Consider the following 22360-nt stretch of genomic DNA (forward strand, 5'->3'; position numbering starts at 1 on the left):
CACTTACCCCTGAGCCAGGAGCCCCCCAGGGCTCGCAGATGGGTTCAGGCCCATGGCAGGTGCTGCCGGGGTTACAAGCACAGCCCGCGGGGGAGCATGAGCTGGGGAGGGCCCTCACCCTCGCAGGACCCGAGGACACACGCCGTAGACACCCCCCCTCCCTCGCCACCCTAGCCGCACTTATCTCCTCTTTTCCTTTTACTCACACCCCTCCCAAGGCCCGCCGCCCGCCAGGCTTGCGAGGCCTCTCTCTGCTCCCGCCCCCGCGGTCCCGCAGAGCCACGGCCCCCGCCCCGCCCGGCTTCCGGGACCGCTTGAAAGTGGGGCAGAGGTGAAGGGAGGCAGGCAGCGAGCTGGCCGAGGCGGCGGTGGGCTTGTTCGGGTAAGTGGTGCCCCGCGGGGCGAGCGGTGACCATCGCCCGCCTCTTTTCTCGGCCGCGGGGCGGGCGGCGGCAGAGGGTTATGCGGACGGCTCAGCTGGACTCGGCTGTCTCCTTGCCCCCGGCCCCCTCCACCCGGGCCTCTCCATGGCAGCTCCCCGACGCGGGCCCTGAGCTGCCGTAAACATCGCTGTGGTGCGGCGGCGACGCCGGGCCCGGCTGGGCCCTGTCCCGCCTCGGGCCGCAGTTGTGCCAGGCGGGGAGCGCTGCGGTAGGGGGGGGCACGGCCGGGGCTCGGGCGCGGCGGCGGCTCGGGTTCGGCGTTCCTGCGGCTGTGGAGGCCCGGGTGAAGGTCTGCGGGGGATGCGGCGAGCCGCGTGATGGCGGCCGGCAGCCGGGGCCGCTGGGCGGGTGGTTTCCCCCTTCCTCAGTTCTGCGGCGGCAGTTCGGTGCGTGTCCCTGGGCTGGCTGGCTGCTCCTCGGGGCGGGGGAGGGGGGCGAAGCAGCAGGCCTCGAGTTTGTTATTCGCGAGGTGTCCCGAGACAGCACCTGTTGCCGTCCTTGTCAGCCGACGCTTCTCTGATATGTGCTTTTACCGTGTGGGGAGAAGGAGAAAACAGTGTGGGGAGACGCATCGTTTGTCTCAAACTTGGGCCTTGTTCATGGTCTGTTGATGTTGTGCTGCAGATCTGCATCATGGAGAAGCAAATGCTTGAATCCTCCGAGGAGCGAACCTTTCAGTACCAAGATTCTCTGCCTTCCCTGCCTGTACCTCCTCTTGATGAATCTTTAAGTAAATACCTTGATGCAGGTAATGATTTCATATTGTAATAGGAGCGTAGTGTGTGCTGTTGTAACCAGGCTAGTCAAGAGGTGTTTGTGAGGTGACTTGCAGACAGCTTGTACTGTCTGATGTAGTTGAGATGGGTGATCAAGACAAGCTTAGAGTGCAAAAGGCCTTTTTTAGGTTCAAAACGGCAAACTAAGTGCCTAGAGCAACCTGAATAAGAGCTTCCATTTTGTCCGTATTTACCTTTCTTCAGCACAGAAGGGAATTGGGCGTGTGGAAAAGTAAACTTCTTGGTTTGAGGTTTTATCCCCCTAAGGTTTTGGGTTTTGTTTTTCACCCTTATCAGCTGGTCTAATGAAAGGTATTTCTCCATCTACAAATTTTGTTCTGCATAATGACTACTTTGCTTGTTTATGTCTGTCTTTGCCCAGGATCTTTCTTTAAAAAAAAAAAAAAAAAAGACTTTTTCATACTTAAATGTTCTTCTTCCCGTCTTCCTCACTGATACTGTTAACTATACAGTAGTTGGAAAAGGCAGTAGTGGGTGTTTTTGGATAATTTCTGGCCTGAGATATTTGCTCTCTAAAGAAGATCATATAAGAGAACAGTTTTGAAAGCAAAATCAATGTACATGTGTCTAGCTTTGTTTATAAAGCAGAGAGGATTGATTAGTTCTGTGTTATCATATCAGGCTTTGATATATCAGGGATGACAAAGATATGTTACCTAGTATCTTGAGATTACTTTCCTATGTTTCTTCAATATTTTTCAGAACTCGGAGACATTGAGCATTTTTTCTGGAACATCTGCTTTGTGTCTTACTATCTTACCTGTAATACAGGAATGCTAACAGAGTGAGACATTGAGTTCTGTCCTTTGCAGAAACGTATACCAAATTTCCCTTTCCCACAATAGAGGTCCTTAAGTTCACTCTGGGTTCCCTTTTATTCTGAGTGTAGTGGAAATGGCCCAGTAGATGGTAATAGGTTTTCTTTGTTGTTCCTTATGTCACCATGTTTTGATGAAATGGTGGTTTTAGAGGAAAAAATGTTGTGTGTGTATGCGTGTCAAAAAATGTTTTCTTTTTGTTGTAATGCAGATTAGCTAAAGTTGTGCTGCAACAGTGAACGTGCAATAACAGAATTGCCCTTTAGAACTTAGTTTTGTACACACAGCTGGCTCTCCAGGTTAATAAATAACTCTGTCACGGAGTGATAAAATCTGACAGTGAATTTGTTTGCTCTTGTTTTCTGATGCTGATCTGTGTTTTTATAAATACCTTATCACATGTCCCTTTTTTTCATGCTGAAGTTACTTCCTAATTGCTGTTCCTTGTACATAAGTCATTCTATAACTTTGATCATCATTGTTGATCTCCTTTAGTCTCACTGGAGGTTGGAGGAAAGTTCGTCCAGTATTTTTTGTTCTGCCACAGTCCTCCCTTGTTCAAAGCCAAAACGTGCAGTGCAGAATTCTACACATTAGCTTGGTGATTCTCATTGCTTAAGCTCTTCCTTTATTTAGTCTGTGAAGGTGAGTGAAGGAAGGGAGGTGCTTCTGAAGAACAATTTAGAAGCTCTAAATGACCTTTCATAGATGCTGTGAATCATTCCTTAGAAACTCCTGTCTTTTTCTGGTTGGAGGAGGATCCCAGGCACTTAACATTAGTTAGTATGCCTGTTGGTGAAGCACTTGTCTGTGTAAAGCCAGTCAACTGGAAAAACTGGGCAGAATATGTCTCGGAAGGTGCCTTATTTTAGGCTTTACAGTAGCTGCCTCTGCTTTGGATTCAGGATGACTAACCTTGTTTTGAATGTAGGCCTTGAGCAGAGAAGGTGGCCGTAGCCCTGTTATTTAGCCTTTCAGCTCACCCAGAGGCTGAGGCTTAGAAGCTTGGACTGTCTGAGAGTATGAAAACCCAAAGGTCCAACTTTCCAGAGGATTCCTGAACTATGCAACTGAAGATGTCTTTCATGGGGTGGTTCTTGTTCGTGAGTGAAGCTGATCTATGCCGAAAGGAAGATGAGATCTGTGGGCCCGGAAAAAGTGGCAATAGAGGTTTCCCTGAACTGTAGTGAGAAAGGGGATTAGTTCTGCTCCTTCCTCATAGTGCTGCTTCTACATCTGATCAAGTAGTTTTTAAATGGAAAGAGGCCCTGTCATCATAGAATCGCGTAGGTTGGGAAGGGTTCATCTAGACCAGATCCCTGCTCAAAGCTAGTCTGACTACAGCAGGTTGCTCAGGCTTGCTTGGCTGGGTTTTGTATATATGCGAGGATGGAGATTCCACAGCCTCTCTGGGTGAGACCTGTTCTGGTATTTGATCACCCTCAGGATTGCAGAAGGGGGAACAAAACCCAAACCAACAATGACAAAAAAAAAAAAACCCCAAACCACCACCGAACAAAAAAGCAAACACCACCACCACCCCCCCCCCCCGAAACTCTCACATTTTCCTTGTCAGAAATTTCCTGTATTTCAACTTGAGTCCATTTTCTCTTGTACTATTCTTGTGCATCTGAGAAGAGCCGTGCTTTATCTTTGCTATGCCTTTCCATTCAGTTGTTGCAGAGTGCAGTGAAGTATTCTCATAAGTTGAACAAACTCAGTTTTCAGCCTTGTCTTATCATGATGTGCTCGAGACCCCTAGCAATCTTGGTCACCCCTCAAATAGGGACCGGAACCCAGTAATTTTGCTTATTTTATTGCTCTAATGACTTTGTAACTTGAATAACAGAGGTTAATCGCTCCCTTTTACAATCTTCAGTGATAGTAGGGTCACTCTGTGTGAAACCTGAGTGTTGGACTAGCCTCGGTCTGGGGAGGCTTTCAACTCCGGGTTTCTTGGGTGAATACTGTGGGCTGCTAAATGGTGTAGGTGGCTGGCTCTGTCTCCATTATTTCTTTTTTCATCTGTGTTCAGAACTGATGGTGGTGCAATTCAAGCTGCATCTAGATATTATATATATTGACTTTAACAAGGCTTTTGGCACATCAGAAGCTTTTTTTTTTTTTTAAATAAACTTCCTCATTGACAAATCAATGAAGTATGGACTAGGTAGTGGATGATCAGGTGGACTGAAAACTGTCTCAGATGCTGGGGCTGAGAAGTTTGTGATCAGCAGCACATATTCCAGATGTAGGCCAGTCTGATGGTTCACCCCAGGGGTCCAGTGTTGTTTAACATCTTCTTTAATGACCTGGATGATGGGACGAAGTGCAGTCTGAGTTTGCAAATGATACAAAGCTGGAGGGAGTGGCTGATGTTCCAGATGCTTGTACTGTCATCAGAGGGAGCTTGACAGGCTGGAGGAACAGGCTGACAGGAGCTTCATGAAGTTCAACAAACAAAGAGAAACACCAAGTCATGCACCCAGGGAGGAATAACCCCCCCACGCTAGCACAAGCTGGGGCTGACTGGCTGGAAGGCAGCTTTGTAGAAAAGCCCTTGGGGTCCTGGTGGACATGAAGTTGAACATGAGCCAGCAATGTGCCCTTGCAGCAAGGCAGACCAGCAGCCTTCATGGCTCCATTAGAAGAAGCATAGCCAGCAGGCAGAGAGAGGTGATCTTTTCTCTCTGTTCAGCGCTGGGGAGGCCACATCTGGAGTGCTGTGTCTGTTTCTGGGCTCTCCAGTACAAGCAAGACACAGACATACCGGAGTGAGCCCAACGAATTGCCATAAGGGTGATTAAGGGTGTGTATTATCTGATGTATGAGAAGAGACTGTGAGACCTGGAAGCATTCAGCCTGGGGAAGAAAAGGCTCTAGGAGGGTTCTTTGCAATGTATGTAAATACTTGATGGAGAGGAGTAAGGAAGACAGAGCCAGACATTGTAGAGGGATCCAGTGGCAGAATAAGAGGTGGTGGGCACAAATTGAAATACAAGAATATTTAAACATAAGAAAACTCTTTTTATTGTGAGGGTGGTTAAGTGCTGGAACAAACTGCTACCCTGGAGGTTGTAGAGTCTCCATCCTTGGAGATGTTCAGAACCCAACGCAGTCCTGAGCAGCCTGCTGTGGCAGACCCTGCTGAGATGAGGTGTCAGAGTAGATGATCTCTAGATTTGTGAAGAAGAAAAAAGTAGTGGTTGCAGGCGAGCAGGACAAAGTTGTGAGGAAGTAAGATTTTAATTCTACAAGGATAGGTAATTATTTGGGACCTGGCCCAGCTGCAACTCTGTTGTTACTCACAAAAGCTAGATTAGAGATGATACAGGTAAATGATTACTAAAATTAAACAGGTATCATTCCTTTTTTGTTAACAACAGTAAGTAGATCAACAGGGTTAGCAGTAGCAAGGCAAACAAGAAATGTGTTATACACTAGGTGAGTATAAGAAGACAATGAGATGTGCCTGTATGGAAACTGACATCAGCAGTGCCTGTTACTGACCATAGACTTCATGCTTAAAAGGCTTTCAGGAGGGTTTTAGGTTAAAATAATGACATTTTTCAAATGTTTACAGAGAACTTTGGCCTGTATGGCACACAATCTGAGAGATATCCAGAAGTTTTTTAAAATATAAAAATTGGTTTGTAGTAACTACCATTAATTTCATTCAAAGGTAGGCATAATGTGGGGACAAGGAATGAGAACTGATGGACGAAGTGCTTGTAGGCTGTGAATGGACTTTTGAAAATAAAGGCAAGTAGCTTATGGTTGGTGCAGTAGGGTGGCATTAATTTACAAACAAAATTCCTGTAAATTTAATTATTTGGTGAGTTGTGTGGCAGCTGATGGAGTTGCAGAACTCCATAGTATTTCCAGCTACAGTTTTAAATATATTGGATTTAGTTATCTGTTAGGTATTTCAGGTTTTCAGCAGTTGCTTTTATCTGTTAACATCTGTATTTATTTAGAAGTGTATATTTATGTTTTATTAGAACACACTGTCATTTATTTACAGATTTTAAAAGGTGTTTTCCCTTCAAATATTTGTTTTAGAAAAATAAATTTTGAGTATTTTCCTCTACTCCCTTTCTTGTGGATATCTGAATCTTGGAATAAATCTCAATATGCGGTTGTCTTTAAAACAAAAACGTTTCCTTTTTACAGTGAAGCCATTTCTAAATCAAGAAGAATATCAAAGAACTGAGGATATCGTTAAAAAATTTGAAAATGGGATTGGGAAAGAGCTGCATCAGAAATTACTGGAAAGAGCTAAAACGAGAAGGAATTGGGTACGTATTTAGATATGTAAGAAATCATAATTCAAATTACAGAAAGTTGGTTGCTCGTGATACAATTTAGAGAGTCATTTAGCTTTTTTTTAATCTTAGGATCTTCCTTGTATCTTCCACTTGGCCTATGGGTATCAACACATGCACTTACATTGTGTGATTTATTTTTTTCATAGTTCGGTGGCTAAGAGTTCACTAACTGAAATGTTAAGTTACCCACCACTTCTGAATGCTTTTTCTGTCAGTTTCTTCTTCTGTCACCTCTGTCCCCGCTCTCTGCACTGTGAACCCCCCTGTGACCACCCCCTCCCCCCCCCAAAAGAAATGTCGAATTTAGAGTTTGGTTGCTCTCTCTTTTTTCCCGAGGGAAGCTATGTGGTGGCACTTTAAAGTTGTCTTTCAACAGAGAAAGGGATACAAGGGGAGTTGTTACCAACTGGAATTCTTGAGGACTTTTTAAATCTTAACAGGGCACACACAGCTCCTCTCACACACATCTCCTTTCCTTCAATTTCTTTAATGGAGTAATCTGTCTGATATTCACAGTAGCCACAGGTGACATCTGCAAGAGTTTAAGATTATGAATATTGGGGAAGAAATCTTCATCATAGTTTACAGTTTAATGGGCTTAACCAGTATTGAATTTTATTTGAAGCTTGAAACTAGAAGTGCTAGATGTGTAGTTATCTGCAGCAGTTAGTTTTGAACCACTGTCCTGCCTTCTGTTATATAGGAACTACTACTCAAAATTTTAAAGAAAAAAAAAAAAGTAGTAAACCAAAAAAAGCAGGCAGTTGAACAATCAGGTGATTATTAAATAATTAATGATTAGAACTTAATTCTGATGCTAAACATTTTTTTGTTTTCAGCTGGAGGACTGGTGGCTGAATGTGGCTTATCTTGATCTTCGCATATCAACGCAAATACACTGTAATATGGGAGGCCCTGGTCCCTATATTGAACACTGCTGGCCACCAAAAGAGGGCACTCAGATAGAAAGAGCATGTGTAAATATATGGCACACCCTGAAATACTGGGATCTATTACGAGCGTAAGACTTCAAGAAAAAATAATTGATTCTAAATATTAATGATCTATGTGTACTTAAGTTGCAAAGATATGTTTATGTTCAGTGGCATGTGTTCTTTGCAGTAAAAGATGGGTTTGTCTTACCTTGATTTACTTGCATAATTATCATCTCGTTTAATTTTGGTTTACTACAGAGAGAAGGTGGCTATAGAGAGATCTGGGGATGCTGTTCTGGACATGAACCAATTTCGAATGCTCTTCTGCACTTGCAAAATTCCTGGAATTACCAGAGACTCGATCGGCAGTTATTTTAAAACCGGTAAACAAATGCAAATTGCAGGTTAACACAAGCAAATGATTTTGTATTAATGGGCTAATGGAGAGTCATTTTAGCCATAAAATACTTGTTTCCTCAAGCACTAAATCAGATACTGGTGGTTGAGTGCATATATAACGATGCAAAGAAGATATCTAGTCTACAAATGCCCTCTTTGGTCCAGTATTTAGTCCTTTCTAAAGAAGATTAAAAGAAAGCTCGGCTTCAAATTGTGTGTTACCAGCCTGATGCCTATAAGAAGTGTGCCAGCATTAAGAATTGAAAAAAGATAAAATTTGTGTCGTACATGGAATCCACCCACATTTATTATATGGACGGAACCATAAAGACAGATGTAAAAGCCTTATAGTTAAAATGTGGATACCCACTCAGTTAAATACTTATGGGTAAAGTAGCGTACATTTCTTCTTTTTCTCAGAGTGGAGTACTGGACTGGAAGAGGTATAGCACAGTAGCCACACTTCTTGGGGGTTTTTAGCATCTGTGTTTTGTCAGAATCTTTTCCAACTTTGTTTACTCTTAATTTCAGATAGATGGATTCAATAAGGCAATGCTATGCAAGTTTACCTGGCTTAGTGTGGGCCAGTACCATCTGTGTTTCTGTATAGTGACCAAATTGGTGTGTCAGTGCTCCCTCTGTACAGATTTGCAAATTACAGATCAGGTTCTGATTGATGTGGTAGCAGATCTCAGATCTTGAGCTGCATAACTGAAACTGGTCACATAAACACTCTGACAACTGAAGGACTCAGTCATCTGCAAAGTGTCCTAGCAGTAGGCTTGCTGCATTATATTCATCCCTTTAAAAAAAACAAAACAAAAAAACAAACAAAACTCATGCAAGAAAGAAAAGTTGCTAGATCAGCTTTCAGCAAGCAACACTGCTCTCAGCAGAGAGTGTTCCTGCCTACAGGATACACAAATAAATAACACTTGCTACTAGGTAATGACAATGACTTCAAATAGTTAATAATAGTGAAAGTTATGTACTTCTCTGTATTTTCTCTGACAGTTTTAAAAATGTCTTCAAATTTGCAGTAAGATCATGCAATTGGATTTCAAAAGTTACTCTTTTTCCTTCTTTCCTGTTTTTAGCTGTATGAATTCCGCCTCATTTTGAACAAAAAAAGAATGGGTCTGTAGGACTTGCTGAGTGTTTCTTATCTGTCACTCACTTTATCCCCCATGGTTGGATTTTCATATGTGTGGGGTTTTTTTGTTTGTTTCGTTTCAGAGACTGAAGGTGATTGCCCATCTCACTTAATAGTCCTGTGTCGAGGTCGAGTGTTTGCATTTGATGCTATACATGAAGGCAATATGGTGACTCCTCCAGAGATTTTCAGGTTTTCAAACTACCTTGTTTCAAATGAGCTGTCCTATTCTTAAATTGGACATACCAAAAAGAGTCTGTCTTTTTCTGTCCCCTTCACCCCAAAGAATTAAGTGTTAGAGAGGCTACAGCTTCTCCTCTAGCTGAGGGTTCAGATTTGAGTTAATTCTTCTTTAGTGGATGGCATCTTCTTGCCATGAAGTTTGATGATCGTGTACTCTTGTAATACACCCATAGAACATCACATGAAAGGGTAGAATGAAGATGTTTCAGCAGGAAATTCCTTAGGCAAGACAAAATATAGAGATGCTCAAAAATAACTATTTTTTTTTAATCTGGTACTTTAATACTTATGATACTTCAACATATGTATTTCTAATTTCTGTAGTTGTACCTGTTAGATCAAGCAAGTAACAAAGAAATGAATGCCTGGAATACAGACAAAAAACCATTAAAGCTTTTTCTTGCCTGTAGAAAGGGCAGGTTGATTTTGGTTTGGTGGTTGTTTGGGGTTTGGTGGTTTTTTTGTTTGTTTGTTTGTTTGTATGTTTGTGTTTTATAAATTCATCATGGGTGTTTTATACTTTTGACAACTATGTAATTAAAGATCCATAGTGAAGTTTAATGGGCAAGGCTGCCGGAACAAAGGACAAGCCAGATTAAATGCCTGTAATTTGTGGGGTTTCTTTAACACCTAGAACAGCATTTGAAAAACCTATTTTGCAAACTAAAAATTAGCTCTCTGTTAATAGCTCTTCAAAGGGAAAATGCAAGGAAAAGGTAGGAAAAGAAGTATTATTGTATAGCTAAGCCTCTGTTTAGGAGGTTTTGTAGCTACTGTTCTGCTTTAAATGTCATGGTTTATCTTGAGTGGAAGTTTTGCCCTTGTATCTGATTAGTTGGTATACAAAGTTCAGTATTGTAGATATCTGCTGCTTGGGGAAGTTCGATCTACATGGCTGAAGTCTTAAATCTAGTTGTAAATTAAGTGCATGATAACACTTTAGGATTGTGCTTATTTACGTGCAAGTTTATACTGGGCTGGTAGCTGCAACCTGATTTAACCACTAGTGACTGCAAACAGAGCAGATCTTCAGTTGCCCTTAGAGTCTGAGGGAGCTGATTCATGCTTCCTGAAAATTCATGTTAGCTTGTGAATGGGGAGCCAGCTTGGCTTTTTCCAGCTTGGCAAAAGAGAGAGATAAAACGGGTGACTTCTCTCTTCTCTCTGTGTTCTTTGTTAACTTCAGTTTTTGAAATCTTCTTAAAGGCAACTTACTTATATACAGAAAAGATGCCATAGTGAACCAGATGGACCAGGACTGGCAGCCTTAACAAGCAACGAAAGGACAAAATGGGCAGAGGTGGGCATACTTCAATAGCTGATTCCTGGGAAAAGCATTGTGATCACTGGAAATATGTCATTTCACTTAGCTTTGTCTTTTTATGCTTTCTAGTTGCGTGAATATTTGATTGATCTTGATCCAAAGAACTTAACTCTTCTGGAAAAAATTCAGAGAAGTTTATTTGTGGTCTGCCTTGATGATTCTAGTCCCCACGGAACTCCTGAGGACTACACTGAGGTAGCTAAAGATTTTGATAATTCATATCTGGTCTTCTTTGTATAAAAATTTCCTCTACATATATGCAGAAGGAGCACTTGCTCTTTCAGAACAGAGGAAGTGAAGCAGATAAATATGTGGATAATGCCTCTTGTTCATCCATAAGAATACTTGAATAGTTTGGATTGTTAGGACATTGGAAGTGGGAATGGCTGAAATGTACTTTTGTAATCTCTTGGCCCTCTATCCTTCAGGGTAATCAAAAATACAGTAATCAACTTGTTATGACTCTTTAATTTAAAAACTCAGGCTTATAATCATATTTCATCTTCAACTGGATGAAAATATCTATCTGGGAGGTCTCACCATCTTAATGTAAGATTGATTTAGTTGACAGAGGTTGTCAGCATACTTAGTGTTTTTTAAAACCCGCGGTGTGTAACTTTTGCTTTAGATTACAAGGCTGGGGCTAACAGGTGATCCGACTGTACGCTGGGGAGATAAATCCTACAATAGCATATTCTTTTCCAATGGAACCTGTAGCGCATTCTGTGATGTAAGTTGCATTTTCCCCCCTCCCCTCCCCTCCATAAATGTTTCAAGTATTTATTTTCCCTTTCAGAGTATTATTTTAAATGTTTAATGTGTTCCTCTTTAGTGTAGCCTTGTTTACCAGGCACCTTGTCTGGCAAGTTTCCAAAAGCAGTCTGCTTTCACAGTGTTTAATATTACACCATACTTGAATTAAGAACATGAAATCTGAAATCGTAGTCTTTTATTTCTAAAAGTATTTAATGAGGGAGTTCCAAAGACAAAGTACACTGCACAAGAAGGCTTAAAACTAACTTTTTGTATTATGTAGCGATTTGAACAGTTGTGTGTTTTTTAAACTCAGATTTTAAAAAATTAATTATTGAATGGCCAGAAGGGCCCACACCTTGCCTGAAATCTGCTTTTCCACGGCAGTGGTATATTGTGCCTCCCTATCTGGCTTCAGAGCAGTCAAAACAGTGGGTGGACTTATATGTATTGTAGAACTAGAAAAACAAGTCCAGCACTGTGCAGTAAAGCTGTTGGTCTGCAGGAAAAAGAGTGGGATAGGAAAAAAAGCAATTTGATCCTCTTGCAGTTATGCAAATAATGTGATGTCTTGTCTTATGATTTTAGCATTCTCCTTTCGATGCTATGGCTTTAATTACCATGTTATCTTATGCTGAAAAGAAGATTCTTGAAAATGAGGGAAAATGGAAGGTATCTATCCTTTAAACTTTCAAATGTATTTGTTAGTGTCTTTTCTTATGGATAACATTTTCTGTTTTCTCTCTTTCTGTCCGTATCCTCCCAGGGATCAGATAAAGTGAGGGATATTCCATGGCCAGAGGAACTTGTGTTCACAGTGGATCAAAAAATTATAAATGAAATCGGACGTACTAAAGAATTGTATTACAAAAAGGTGGCACTTCTTTCTGCTTCTCGTAACTGTCAATTTTTTTTTTGTTCTCCTCCATTCTATTTGTGTGTTTTTAGCTGGCCTTTCTCCATACTGGAGAAGAGGAACGTGTATGCTATTGATGAATTGATGTATCAGGGGACTTAAAAATATGGTTTAATTTATTACATTGTTGGTTTATCATGGAGTTTGAGTTGGAAGGGACCTCTAGAGATCATCTAGTCCAACTCCCCTGCTAAAGCAGGATTGCCCAGAGCACACTACTGGACTGCATCCAGGCGGGTCTTGAAAATCTCCAGAGAAGGGGACTCCACAACCTCCCTGGGCAGCCTGTGCCAGTGCTCTGTCACCCTCACCATAAAAAAGTGTTTCCGTGTATTTGAACGGAACTTCCTCTGTTCTAACTTGTGCCCATTGCCCCTTTTCCTGTCACTGGGAACCATGGAAAAGAGCCTGGCTTCATCCTCCTTCAACCCACCCTTTAGATACTTGTACGCCATAATAAGGTCTCCCCTCAGCCTTCTCTTCTCCAGGCTAAAGAGTCCCAGCTCTCTCAGCCTTTCCTCATAAGGGAGATGCTCCAAGCCCTTAATCATCTTAGTTGCCCTTCGCTGGACTCGCTCCAGCAATTCCCTGTCCCTCTTGAACTGGGGAGCCCAAAACTGGACACAGTATTCCAGTTGTGGCCTCACCAGTGCAGAGTAGAGGGGGAGAATGATCTCCTTCAACCTACTGGCCACGCTCTTCCCTATGCAGCCCAGGATTCCGTTGGCCTTTTTGGCAACAAGGGCACATTGCTGGGTCATGGATAATTTACTGTCTACTAGGACCCCCAGATCCTTCTCCTCAGAACTACATCCCAGAAGGTCCTCCCCTGACCTATACTGGTGCTTTGCATTCTTCCTCCCCAGGTGCAGGACCATGCACTTGCTTTTGTTGAACCTCATTAGGTTCTTGCCTGTCCAGGCCACGCTGGATGGCAGCATGGCCCTCTGGGGTGTCAGCCACCCCACCCAGTTTGGTATCATCAGCGAACTTGCTGAGGATACACTCTGTCCCCTCATCCAGGTCATTAATGAATATATTGAACAAGATCAGACCAAGTATTGACCCCTGGGGGACACCACTGGTTACAGGCCTCCAACTAGACTCTGTGCCACTGATCACAACCCTCCGAGTTCTGTCCCGCAGCCAACTCTCAATCCACCTCGCTGTCACCTCATCTAGCCCATACTTCCTCAGCTTCCTAATGAGGATGTTATGGGAGGCAGTGTCAAAAGCCTTGCTAAAGTCAAGGTAGATGACATCTACGACTCTCCCCTCATCCAGCCAACCAGTTATAACATCATAGAAAGCTATCAGATTGGTCAAGCATGATATACCCTTGCTAAATCCATGTTGACCACTTCCGATAACTTCCTGTTCCACACTCAACATGTTTGGAGATGACATCCAGAATGTGTCGCTCCATTACCTTCCCAGGGACAGAGGTGAGACTAACCGGTCTGCATTTCCCTGGGTCCTCCTTCTTGCCTTTTTTGAAGATCGGAGTGATGTCAGCCTTCTTCCAGTCCTCAGGTACCTCTCCTGTTCTCCATGACCTTTCAAAGACGATGGAGAATGGTCTAGCAGTAACATCTGCCAGCTCTCTCAGCACTCGCAGGTGCATCCCGTCAGGGCCCATGGACTTATGAATGTCCAGCTTGGCCAAGTGGTCTCTGACCCGGTCCTCCTCAACTGAGGGAAAATCTTCCTCTCTCCAGACCTTCCCCCTTGCCTCCAGGGTATGGGATTCGTGAGGGACAGCTTTAGCGGTCAAGACCAAAGAAAAGAAGGCATTCAGTAACTCTGCCTTCTCTGTGTCTTCTACCACTAGGGCACCCGTCTCATTCATCGGTGGGCCTACATTTTCCCTAGTCTTCCTTTTTCTATTGATATACTGAAAGAATCTCTTATTGTCTTTAACTGCAGTGGCCAAGCTGAGTTCCGATTGAGCTTTGGCCCTTCTCATTTTCCCCCTACCTAGCTTTGTTATATCTTGATAGTCCTCATAAGTTGCCAACCCCCTTTTTCAGAGAATGTAAGCTTTCTTTTTTTTTTTCCCTGAGGTCCAGCCAAAGCTCTCTATTTAGTCATGCTGGTCTTCTTCCCCATCTGCTTGTTTTTCGAGACACGGGGATGGCCTTCTCCTGTGCTTCTAAGAGCACCTGCTTGAAGTATGCCCAGCCTTCCTGGGCACGTTTGCTCTTCAAAACTGCCTCCCAAGGGACACTGTCGACCATGCTCCTAAACAGGCTAAAGTCTGCCCTTCAGAAATCCAAGGTGGCAGTTCTGCTGGCTCCCTGCCTTGCTTCATCAGGAATTGAAAATTCTATCATTTCATGATCACTCTGCCCAAGTCGACCTCCAACCTTTACACCCCCCACAAGACCTTCTCTGTTAACAAACAGTAGGTCCAGGTTTATGTCAAATGTGTTTTATTTGAAGTGAACCAAGTTGTGATATTTGCAGTTTCTTGATTTCTGTGTTTTTTCCTCCTGTGGTTTGACAGGTATCTGACTTGCACCTAGTGAATTATGCCTTCATGTCCTTTGGCAAAGCATTGATTAGAAAGAAGAAACTTCATCCTGATACATTTGTGCAGCTTGCCCTTCAGCTGGCTTATTACAAATGCCATGGACGGTAAGAAAATCTCATTACTCAGATTAGGAATAAAAAACTACTTTCTTGAATAAAGGGGTGGATCTGCAGGTATAGTGCAGTGGCCTTGCAAGGCCACTGCACTGTAATTTGCTATGGTGATAGAATGGAGAAGTAAAGTTGTTTGGGTTTTTTTTGTTTTGTTTTTGTTTTTTTTGTTTGTTTTTTGTTTGTTGTTTTTTTTTTTTTTTAAACTGACAGTTGTATAGGGCCTTATTCTGTGCCATTGAACTCCATGGGGCTAGTGCTCTTGGCTTCAGAAGAATTGCATCCTTGTGCCCATAGGGATCGTGTATGTGCATACTGTGGAATGGAGGGCAGAAGACAATCCATGAAAACGTGAATTTGGGCTGTACAAAGCCAATATTTGGGCAAACACCAAATGTGCGATTCTTTAATGTCAAATAGTTGCTCAGGTGGAGAAGAAAGCTTTATCTGTAGCAAGCAACAGCCACCAGTAAAATGGTTAGTCTTCCAAGCCTGTAAATATCCTTGCAAACCTCAGTGTCTCGCTTTCTTTAGCAACATTAGATGTGAAGGTTTGGGCAAAATAATAGAGATATAGATAGTGACCCTCCAAATGCCTGGCTCTGGTTGTGTCACTTGATTTTGTGTTGTTGGTAAAAGGCTACATTCTTCCTGGTAGTTCCCAAATTTCTGTTTGCTAACTAGCACTGATTATTGTTTGTATAAGTCACTGCTGGCCTGGCGAGTATTGCTTGCTTCAGAAAAAGGAGGGTTTCATCATATGAGCATGATGCTTAGTCACTGGAGATGCCTGTCTCGTCATAAGAAAGGTTGTTAGATCTCAATTTGCTGAACATTGGAATAAATTAATTGTCTCACTAAAATAGCCTGTTAAGTCTGTTCTAAACACACAAGTATGTTTCATGTAAATTGTATATTAAATGGGCTGTCACAGGGCTGGGGATGCTCCAGGTAAAAGCTGGATGCGTGTCAGTATGCAACAGAGAAGGATTTGAGCCTTTTCCTTATAAATGCATTGTGGCATGCTGCTTATTTCAAGTGTGTCTCTTAATTTTTGAGGTTTTGGACGGTGTAGATGGTTTCTTCAATGGAAATATATAGTGAAATTGAAGCTTGCTTATTTTAGCTTAGTCATACTAGAGATAGATCCTGTAGTCTGCAGAAAATAGCCATGCCAACCCAGTCTTTTTGAGGTATGATTATAGCACTGGTACTTTTTCAGTCATCTGTCTCGTAAAAGCTTGTAGAGTTCCCTTGTGGCTCTTTTTTCAGGCACAAAATTTAAAGAAAATTAGTGGCTTACTGACACTTTTAACTCAGCTAGATGTGTAGGATACTTGGCAGGACTTTTTTATTCCTTGAGACAGCATATAGATTTGTTAAGTTGATGAGATACTCTTCCATAATTTTTCTTCTTAGCCCGGGCTGCTGTTATGAAACTGCCATGACCAGGCGTTTCTATCATGGCCGCACAGAGACCGTAAGATCGTGTACTATGGAAGCAGTGGAGTGGTGCAAGTCCATGCTGGATCCTTCTGACAGTGTAAATACTGAAATCCTACTTTAATTATAATATATTTAGAAGGCCTGTCATTTGAACTGCTTAAAACACATTTTTCTATTGTGTCATTAATGGGAATTGGCCTGTTTCCAGTGAGACAGATTTTAAATGTGGGGTTTCTTGAAGTCTGGCTCTGGTCATTGTGACTGAGGTGGGATGTCACATGTGGGCTTGTTTTGGTTTTCTATCCTATTTACCTTTTGGTTTCAAGAATGTAAGTGTTTTGAGTTACAGTCACGCTGCTGGTTGTTTGGGTTTGTGTTTTTTTTTTTTTTTCACACCTCAAAAAGTAACTGGGTTGGAACCAATGTGTTCTGCTGTGGAGTGGTTCTGTTGTTCTAATTTTTAAGTGAAATCAGGAAATGTTAATCTAATTGCTGAGTCTGAGAGCAAGATTGAAATCTGTGTGTGTCCTAGTGGCAGAAGGGATGTATTCCAGAGTTTGGCTCTGAATAGCTGAACCGGTGACCTTTTCTTTTCCCAGTAGCTACCCTCTGGTGCTTGGCTGGCAGAGTAGTTCATGCCTTTCTTGCCAAGTGAGAGCTGTACTAAAGCTCTTTCTGTTGTCCTCACTGCATATTTCTCAGAGCTTGAGAATTGAAGCAAGGAAAAGGTTTTTGAGACAAAGGGCTACATATCTTTAGGAAATTCAAAGGCTCTGTGTTATTAATGCATCTGAGATATGTCTATCAGGAAGTATGTGTGATTGATAGTCTTCAAGAGCATATCTTCCTGGTCTTCACTGGCTTCTTTTGTCATGTGCTACAGCTTTAAAGCTCAATTTTCTGGCCATTAATCAAATCTGCTTTCCGTTGCAAATACGGATTCCTGTTATTTCCCTGCTGTTCAGTTATCTTCTAACCAATTAGCAGGCTTCTATAGGTAGCACACATTGAGGTTTGTTACTTCAAACACTAACTGTAGCCTCTTTCTTTTTTGCTTTGTAATTTTAAATAGCCTCTCCAAATATTTTCCTATTGCTATTTTTTCATTATGAACTCTTGGGGCTTAAAAAAGCATTGAATCTGTTTAATAGTATTGAAATGAAGATGCTTAAAAGTCTACTTTTAAGATACTAGAAAATACCTAACTTTAGGTAATTTAGGAAAAAATCCTTTCATCTCAGTGGTTCTTTTGCCTTCTTTAGCTGGATTTCGTTATTTCCTTTTTTTTTTTATCCAAGTTGAGTGGTTACTGCCCTTGTTTAGCATTCTGTGCTGCAGCTTCTTGTGTAATGAATAAAAAGGATAAAGGGTGTTTCTTAAGTAGATAAAGAGCTAGTGAGATAGAAGATCTTAGAAACCAAGATCTTGGGTGTCTAGAGATATTTCTCTAGGCCTCCTTTACCAAAACATGTATTTGTATTCTTTTCTCTCTGTTTTTAATACGTAAGTTTCAATAATAAATTGAAAAAAATTATAATGTCATGGAAGTAGTATTTCAATCAGCAGAGAAAATTTGGGAATACGGTTGGCATCTGTGTATATTTTAATAAGGGTCTCTTTTTTTTGTTTTGTTTTCTGCTTTTGCATCACAGATGACTCCCACCTCCCACCCCCGGAAAACAATAGAATAGAATATTTCAGTTGGAAAGGACCTACAATGATCATCTAGTTCAGGGCATGGTGATCATGTAAATGCAACTGCACCTGCTAAAATGAAGTGTGTTTCTAAATAAATGGTACTGTGGGAAGTTTTTGGTTTTGATTACTCTGTTTCACGGTGCCTACTTCTCATAGTTTCTGCTTGTTTGGGAAAGAGCATGAGGATTAGAATATTGTTCAATATGAAAGCGATCCAAGTAACAGAACAGAGATGACACAGGAAACAAATGAGCAAGTTCTGCTGAAAAAGGAATTTGGATTTGGGAGAAAGAGATAGAGAGAGGTTCTTTCGAACATGCCTTTCAAGTTCCTCCATTTTTTTTCTGTCTAAAATTGCTAGAAACTGAAAGCAAAAAACTTGCTGATCTTTGATTCCTGATGTGTTACTCATCTGATTTGTTTTTTCTTTTCAATCCTTTCTCCCCTACTTTACGCAGACTTATGAACGACTACAGCTGATGCATAAGGCATTTGCAAAGCACAATAAAATGAGGAAAGAATGTGAGAATGGAAAAGGTACTCTGGAATCAAAAGTTTGTTTTGGTTTTTTTCTTGTGGGTGAATAGGGAATATTGCTGTTTGCTAATACATTTTCTCTGTCTCCTTATTTTCAACCTGAGTGTAAACTACCCCTTAACATATTATATGTTAATTTTGGGGAGAGGAACTAAAACCTAGTTCTTGCACCCCTTCTTGTGCCCCAAAGACACGTTCACTTTGAATATTGATTCACTTTCTCTGCCAGCTAAACATTATTTCAGAATACCTTCTGATTAAATATATGCTTTGCTGGAAGGTGGGAAATGGGGTCTTTTAAGGCAGAGGAGAGATTTGGGTGAAATTCTGACCCACCTGTGTTAGCATGGTAAACTATTCTACGAGTGAGAAAGAGTAGCTGGGAAATAATCTCCTGATGAACCTTCATTAACTCACCAAGTAGGATGGAGAGAGTATATAGGCAGTGGCAGTTGTAGCCCTGAAAGCCTTTTTACCTTGTCCATGTAATTGCCAGTGGGCCAGTTTCACTGTGTAGAACTTCTCCTCCTTGGCTGAAATGGAAGTTTTCTTGTTGTTTTTTTTTTTCCACAGGAACTGTGCTGAGTTTATATTACTTAGTTCAGTTGCATTTGGGCTCACTGTTGCAAGATAAGTGATGAAGGCTTCTTAGATCAAATATTTGGGAAATGTTTTTGTATGCTACAGTATGAATCTTGGGTTTTAGTAGACTGTTGTTTATCTGTCCTTCAGCTGCTATTGGAGCTTCTAGCTATACTGATCAGAAGCAGCAGTAAAATGGGAAAGGCTGCTGTTAATGACGCAGTATTTGCATTTGTTTGACAGGATTTGATCGTCATCTTCTGGGTCTCCTACTCATAGCACAGGAGCAAGGACTGCCAGTGCCAGAACTTTATGCGGATAACGCCTTCACAGCTAGGTATTTCATATTCTTGTCCTATGGGGAGATTGTATCCCTTGATACCAAGGACTTTGTTACATCGGCCTTATGCATGCTGATGTCTTCATTTCTAGGATAAAGTAATTTTTTTGTGAAACTTACTTTGTTTTATATTATCTTTTAAAAGTCCTGGTTTTGTTTTGTGTTGCTTTACAGTGGAGGAGGTGGGAATTTTGTTCTTTCAACTAGTCTGACTGGCTACACCAGGTTTGGTGGATCTGCACTCCCTATGGTACCTCATGGCTATGGCTTTTTTTATTCAATCAGAGATGATAGGTAAGGATATAACTTCTTTTTTTGGGCATGGTTCTGTCTCTGTCACAAAGGGGCAAAGGCAGCTAACAACTAGAATGCGGAAAGGAAAAGACAGAAGGAACATGGGTGAACATGTCAGAAGAGTTTAAGTGAGGTACAGGAGGATAGAAGCGTTGATGTTTGGGGAAAGCATGTGTAGGAGGAAGGACGAACAGTGGAGGTGAAGTGGGCACCAAGATACTGACAATCCACAGAAAGAAAAGAATGGGGAAAGTGAAAGGAGGGAGGAACAAAAGAAGTTAACTTACTCTAAGATAAACTTTTGTTTTGGAGAACATTAAAAGTAGCATGGAAAGATATTTTTAAAAAAGTAGTGACTGACTGAGATAGACCAGATAGGGTGTAGGGGCGCACACTGTCTGTCTTTTTTTGCAGTGATGCACATGTACCTTTCACTCGAGCCAGACCTCCTTGAGTAACAAGGAGAAGCTAAAACATTAGGCTTCACTTCTCATAAAATGGTAGGATTTGAAAATATCCAATTTTGGCTTATTGGTTTTATGGACAAAAATTACTGCTTCTTTATCAAATCTAATTAACTACTTTGAATATAATGTGTTGAAATAACTTGCTGGTTTGTGATTTAGCTGTAATTTGGATGACTTCTTTCTAAAGCTAAATATGGAATTTGTGCATATTTGATTCAGTTTGAGAATACAAACCATTTATACTTTGACCTATGGCTCTGTTAAGATAAATAGAACTAGATAAAGATTTACCTTTTCTAGGTAAGTAGAAAAAAGTAAACTTTAAACTAGTTGCAGAGAAGAAATATAATTTACAGTATTTTCAAATATAAGCAAAAAGTTACACCACTGCGTATGTAGAAATGGGTATTTAAATCAAAATATCTAGTTTCAAGATGTGTTAACATTATTGCTTATTGAAGGCACTAGGGGTCCAAGTCCTTTTTGAATGTTGAAGCAGTATGTTTATGTGACAGCTTTTGCTTCAGAATTTATGTCAGTAATTTCACATTTCAGGGCAATTTGTGTGACTCTTATCCTGGACCATGACAATTAAGAGTGGTAACCTCATTGTTTTCTGTATTGATAGGATCATTATTACCTGTTCTTCTTGGAAATCGTGTCCGGAGACTGATGCAGAAGTGCTGTGTAGAACTGTGTTCCAGTGTTTTCAGGACATGCTACAGCTAACAGTTGCAGCTCAGCTGTAAGGTTGATGATGATATAAAAAGCCTTTGCAAGTTCACGAGTTATATGTAGTACTTATAAAGGAAGTGCTACTCGAGCACTGTTATACTCAAGTTAAGACATTTAATGATCTATGTGAAGTCTACCTATTTTTACGGGATTTACTGTGGTAAAAGTACAGTGTCCATTTAAGAGCAATGTAGCCATTTGCAACAACAATGCAAGCAGTAATACCTTATCTGTGTAGAACTATGCAATATTAAAATATGCCTCAACAATGCAAACATACTTGAGAGATGGGGTGTTGGAAGTGGAGAATTTATGGGAGATTTGTATTTATGACCTTAGTAGTAACATGTAGAATACTTTGTAGTCTACTCGTATTGTTTATGCCAGTGGAGCACTTAACTGCATACTTAAGAGTAACCACACTATCCTCTTAGGTGATAATGCTTCCTATTCATAGTGGGTTTTGAAATAGAAGGGCTGCCTCCATAAGGCTGTATGTTATTTTCTAAGTTATCTTTCATTTTTGCTATTGGGATTATACCAAATAAATGTATCCATGAATGGGGATGTTCCCACTGCACTTATAGTACGAGAGCACTACAATCTGAAGGATTTTGAAAAAGGAGCTCTCAATAATAAAGACAGAAAGCAGCATAGGAGTTCCAGGTTCCTCAGAGTTTTCATCTTCTAGCGAACTGTGATTGTCTGCTGCTTTACACTGATAATACACTATAAAAGTAAACACTGAATGCAGTTTGATACAATTCTCAGGATTTTAAGACTTGATTCTTCTGTTTGAGCAGCTTTGTATTTTCCTGTCATAGAAATAAAATTCTTCTAAAAATCAGCTTTGTATTGATAGATTTACGGGTGAACTGTTTAATGTGTAACAAATAAAGTTTGTGAGAGATAATGTTGGGGACAGATGAATTCGAAACTGAGATTCTAAAGTACCTGTTTTATCTTTTCTCTAGTTTTTGGAGTTTTGAGAGAGAGAACCCACTCTTTCTCAGAGGTGAATTACTCTGAAATCTCTGTTAGCGAATCATGTGTCTTTCTGATGCTGCAAGATAGATTAAGATTTTTGGATCAAGCTATGCCTGATGATTTTAGTTTTTTTTATATGTTCTGTCTGATAATTACAACCTTTCACCCTTCAGTTGGGTTAGTAAACCTGCTTGCAACAGTGACAAGGACAGTTTGCTTTGAACACCCATTTGAAACAGCCTGAAATCCGATGAAGGGTGTAATTTTACATTTATTTTCCACATACCTACCCGTGCCTCTGGGGACTTCTGGGAGCATAGAAATCCTGGCAGAAATATGGACATAGGAAAACTATTTCAGCGATGTGTCATTGGGAAAATGTGATTCAGTCCCTAGTATAAGCAGAATTTCCTGTTCAGATGGGACAGTCTGTCCTGTGCCTAGGGGAACTGAAGACAGACAGAAGTGTATCCAGAGAAAACAAAATTAAATTCTGTGAGCTGTGAGAGCTGCTTGTTATGT

The 22360-nt window shown here is 41.1% G+C and overlaps 1 protein-coding gene across 1 annotated transcript; it reads left to right on the forward strand.

Annotated features, from left to right (window-relative positions):
- Positions 1-320: 320 nt before the first annotated feature.
- Positions 321-21764, forward strand: CROT (carnitine O-octanoyltransferase). The gene is made up of 17 exons (XM_082479092.1): positions 321-382; positions 1068-1191; positions 6232-6356; positions 7226-7407; positions 7580-7704; positions 8957-9065; positions 10323-10416; positions 10510-10635; positions 11069-11170; positions 11782-11865; positions 11960-12067; positions 14616-14746; positions 16172-16295; positions 18355-18433; positions 19259-19352; positions 19530-19649; positions 20745-21764. The coding sequence occupies exons 2-17, from the start codon at positions 1077-1079 to the stop codon at positions 20863-20865; spliced, it is 1839 nt and encodes a 612-aa protein (XP_082335218.1). The 5' UTR covers positions 321-382; positions 1068-1076; the 3' UTR covers positions 20866-21764.
- The last annotated feature ends 596 nt before the right edge of the window (positions 21765-22360 follow it).

The sequence above is a fragment of the Vanellus vanellus genome (assembly GCF_965231255.1).
Source record: "Vanellus vanellus genome assembly, chromosome: 2".
NCBI lineage: Eukaryota > Metazoa > Chordata > Aves > Charadriiformes > Charadriidae > Vanellus > Vanellus vanellus.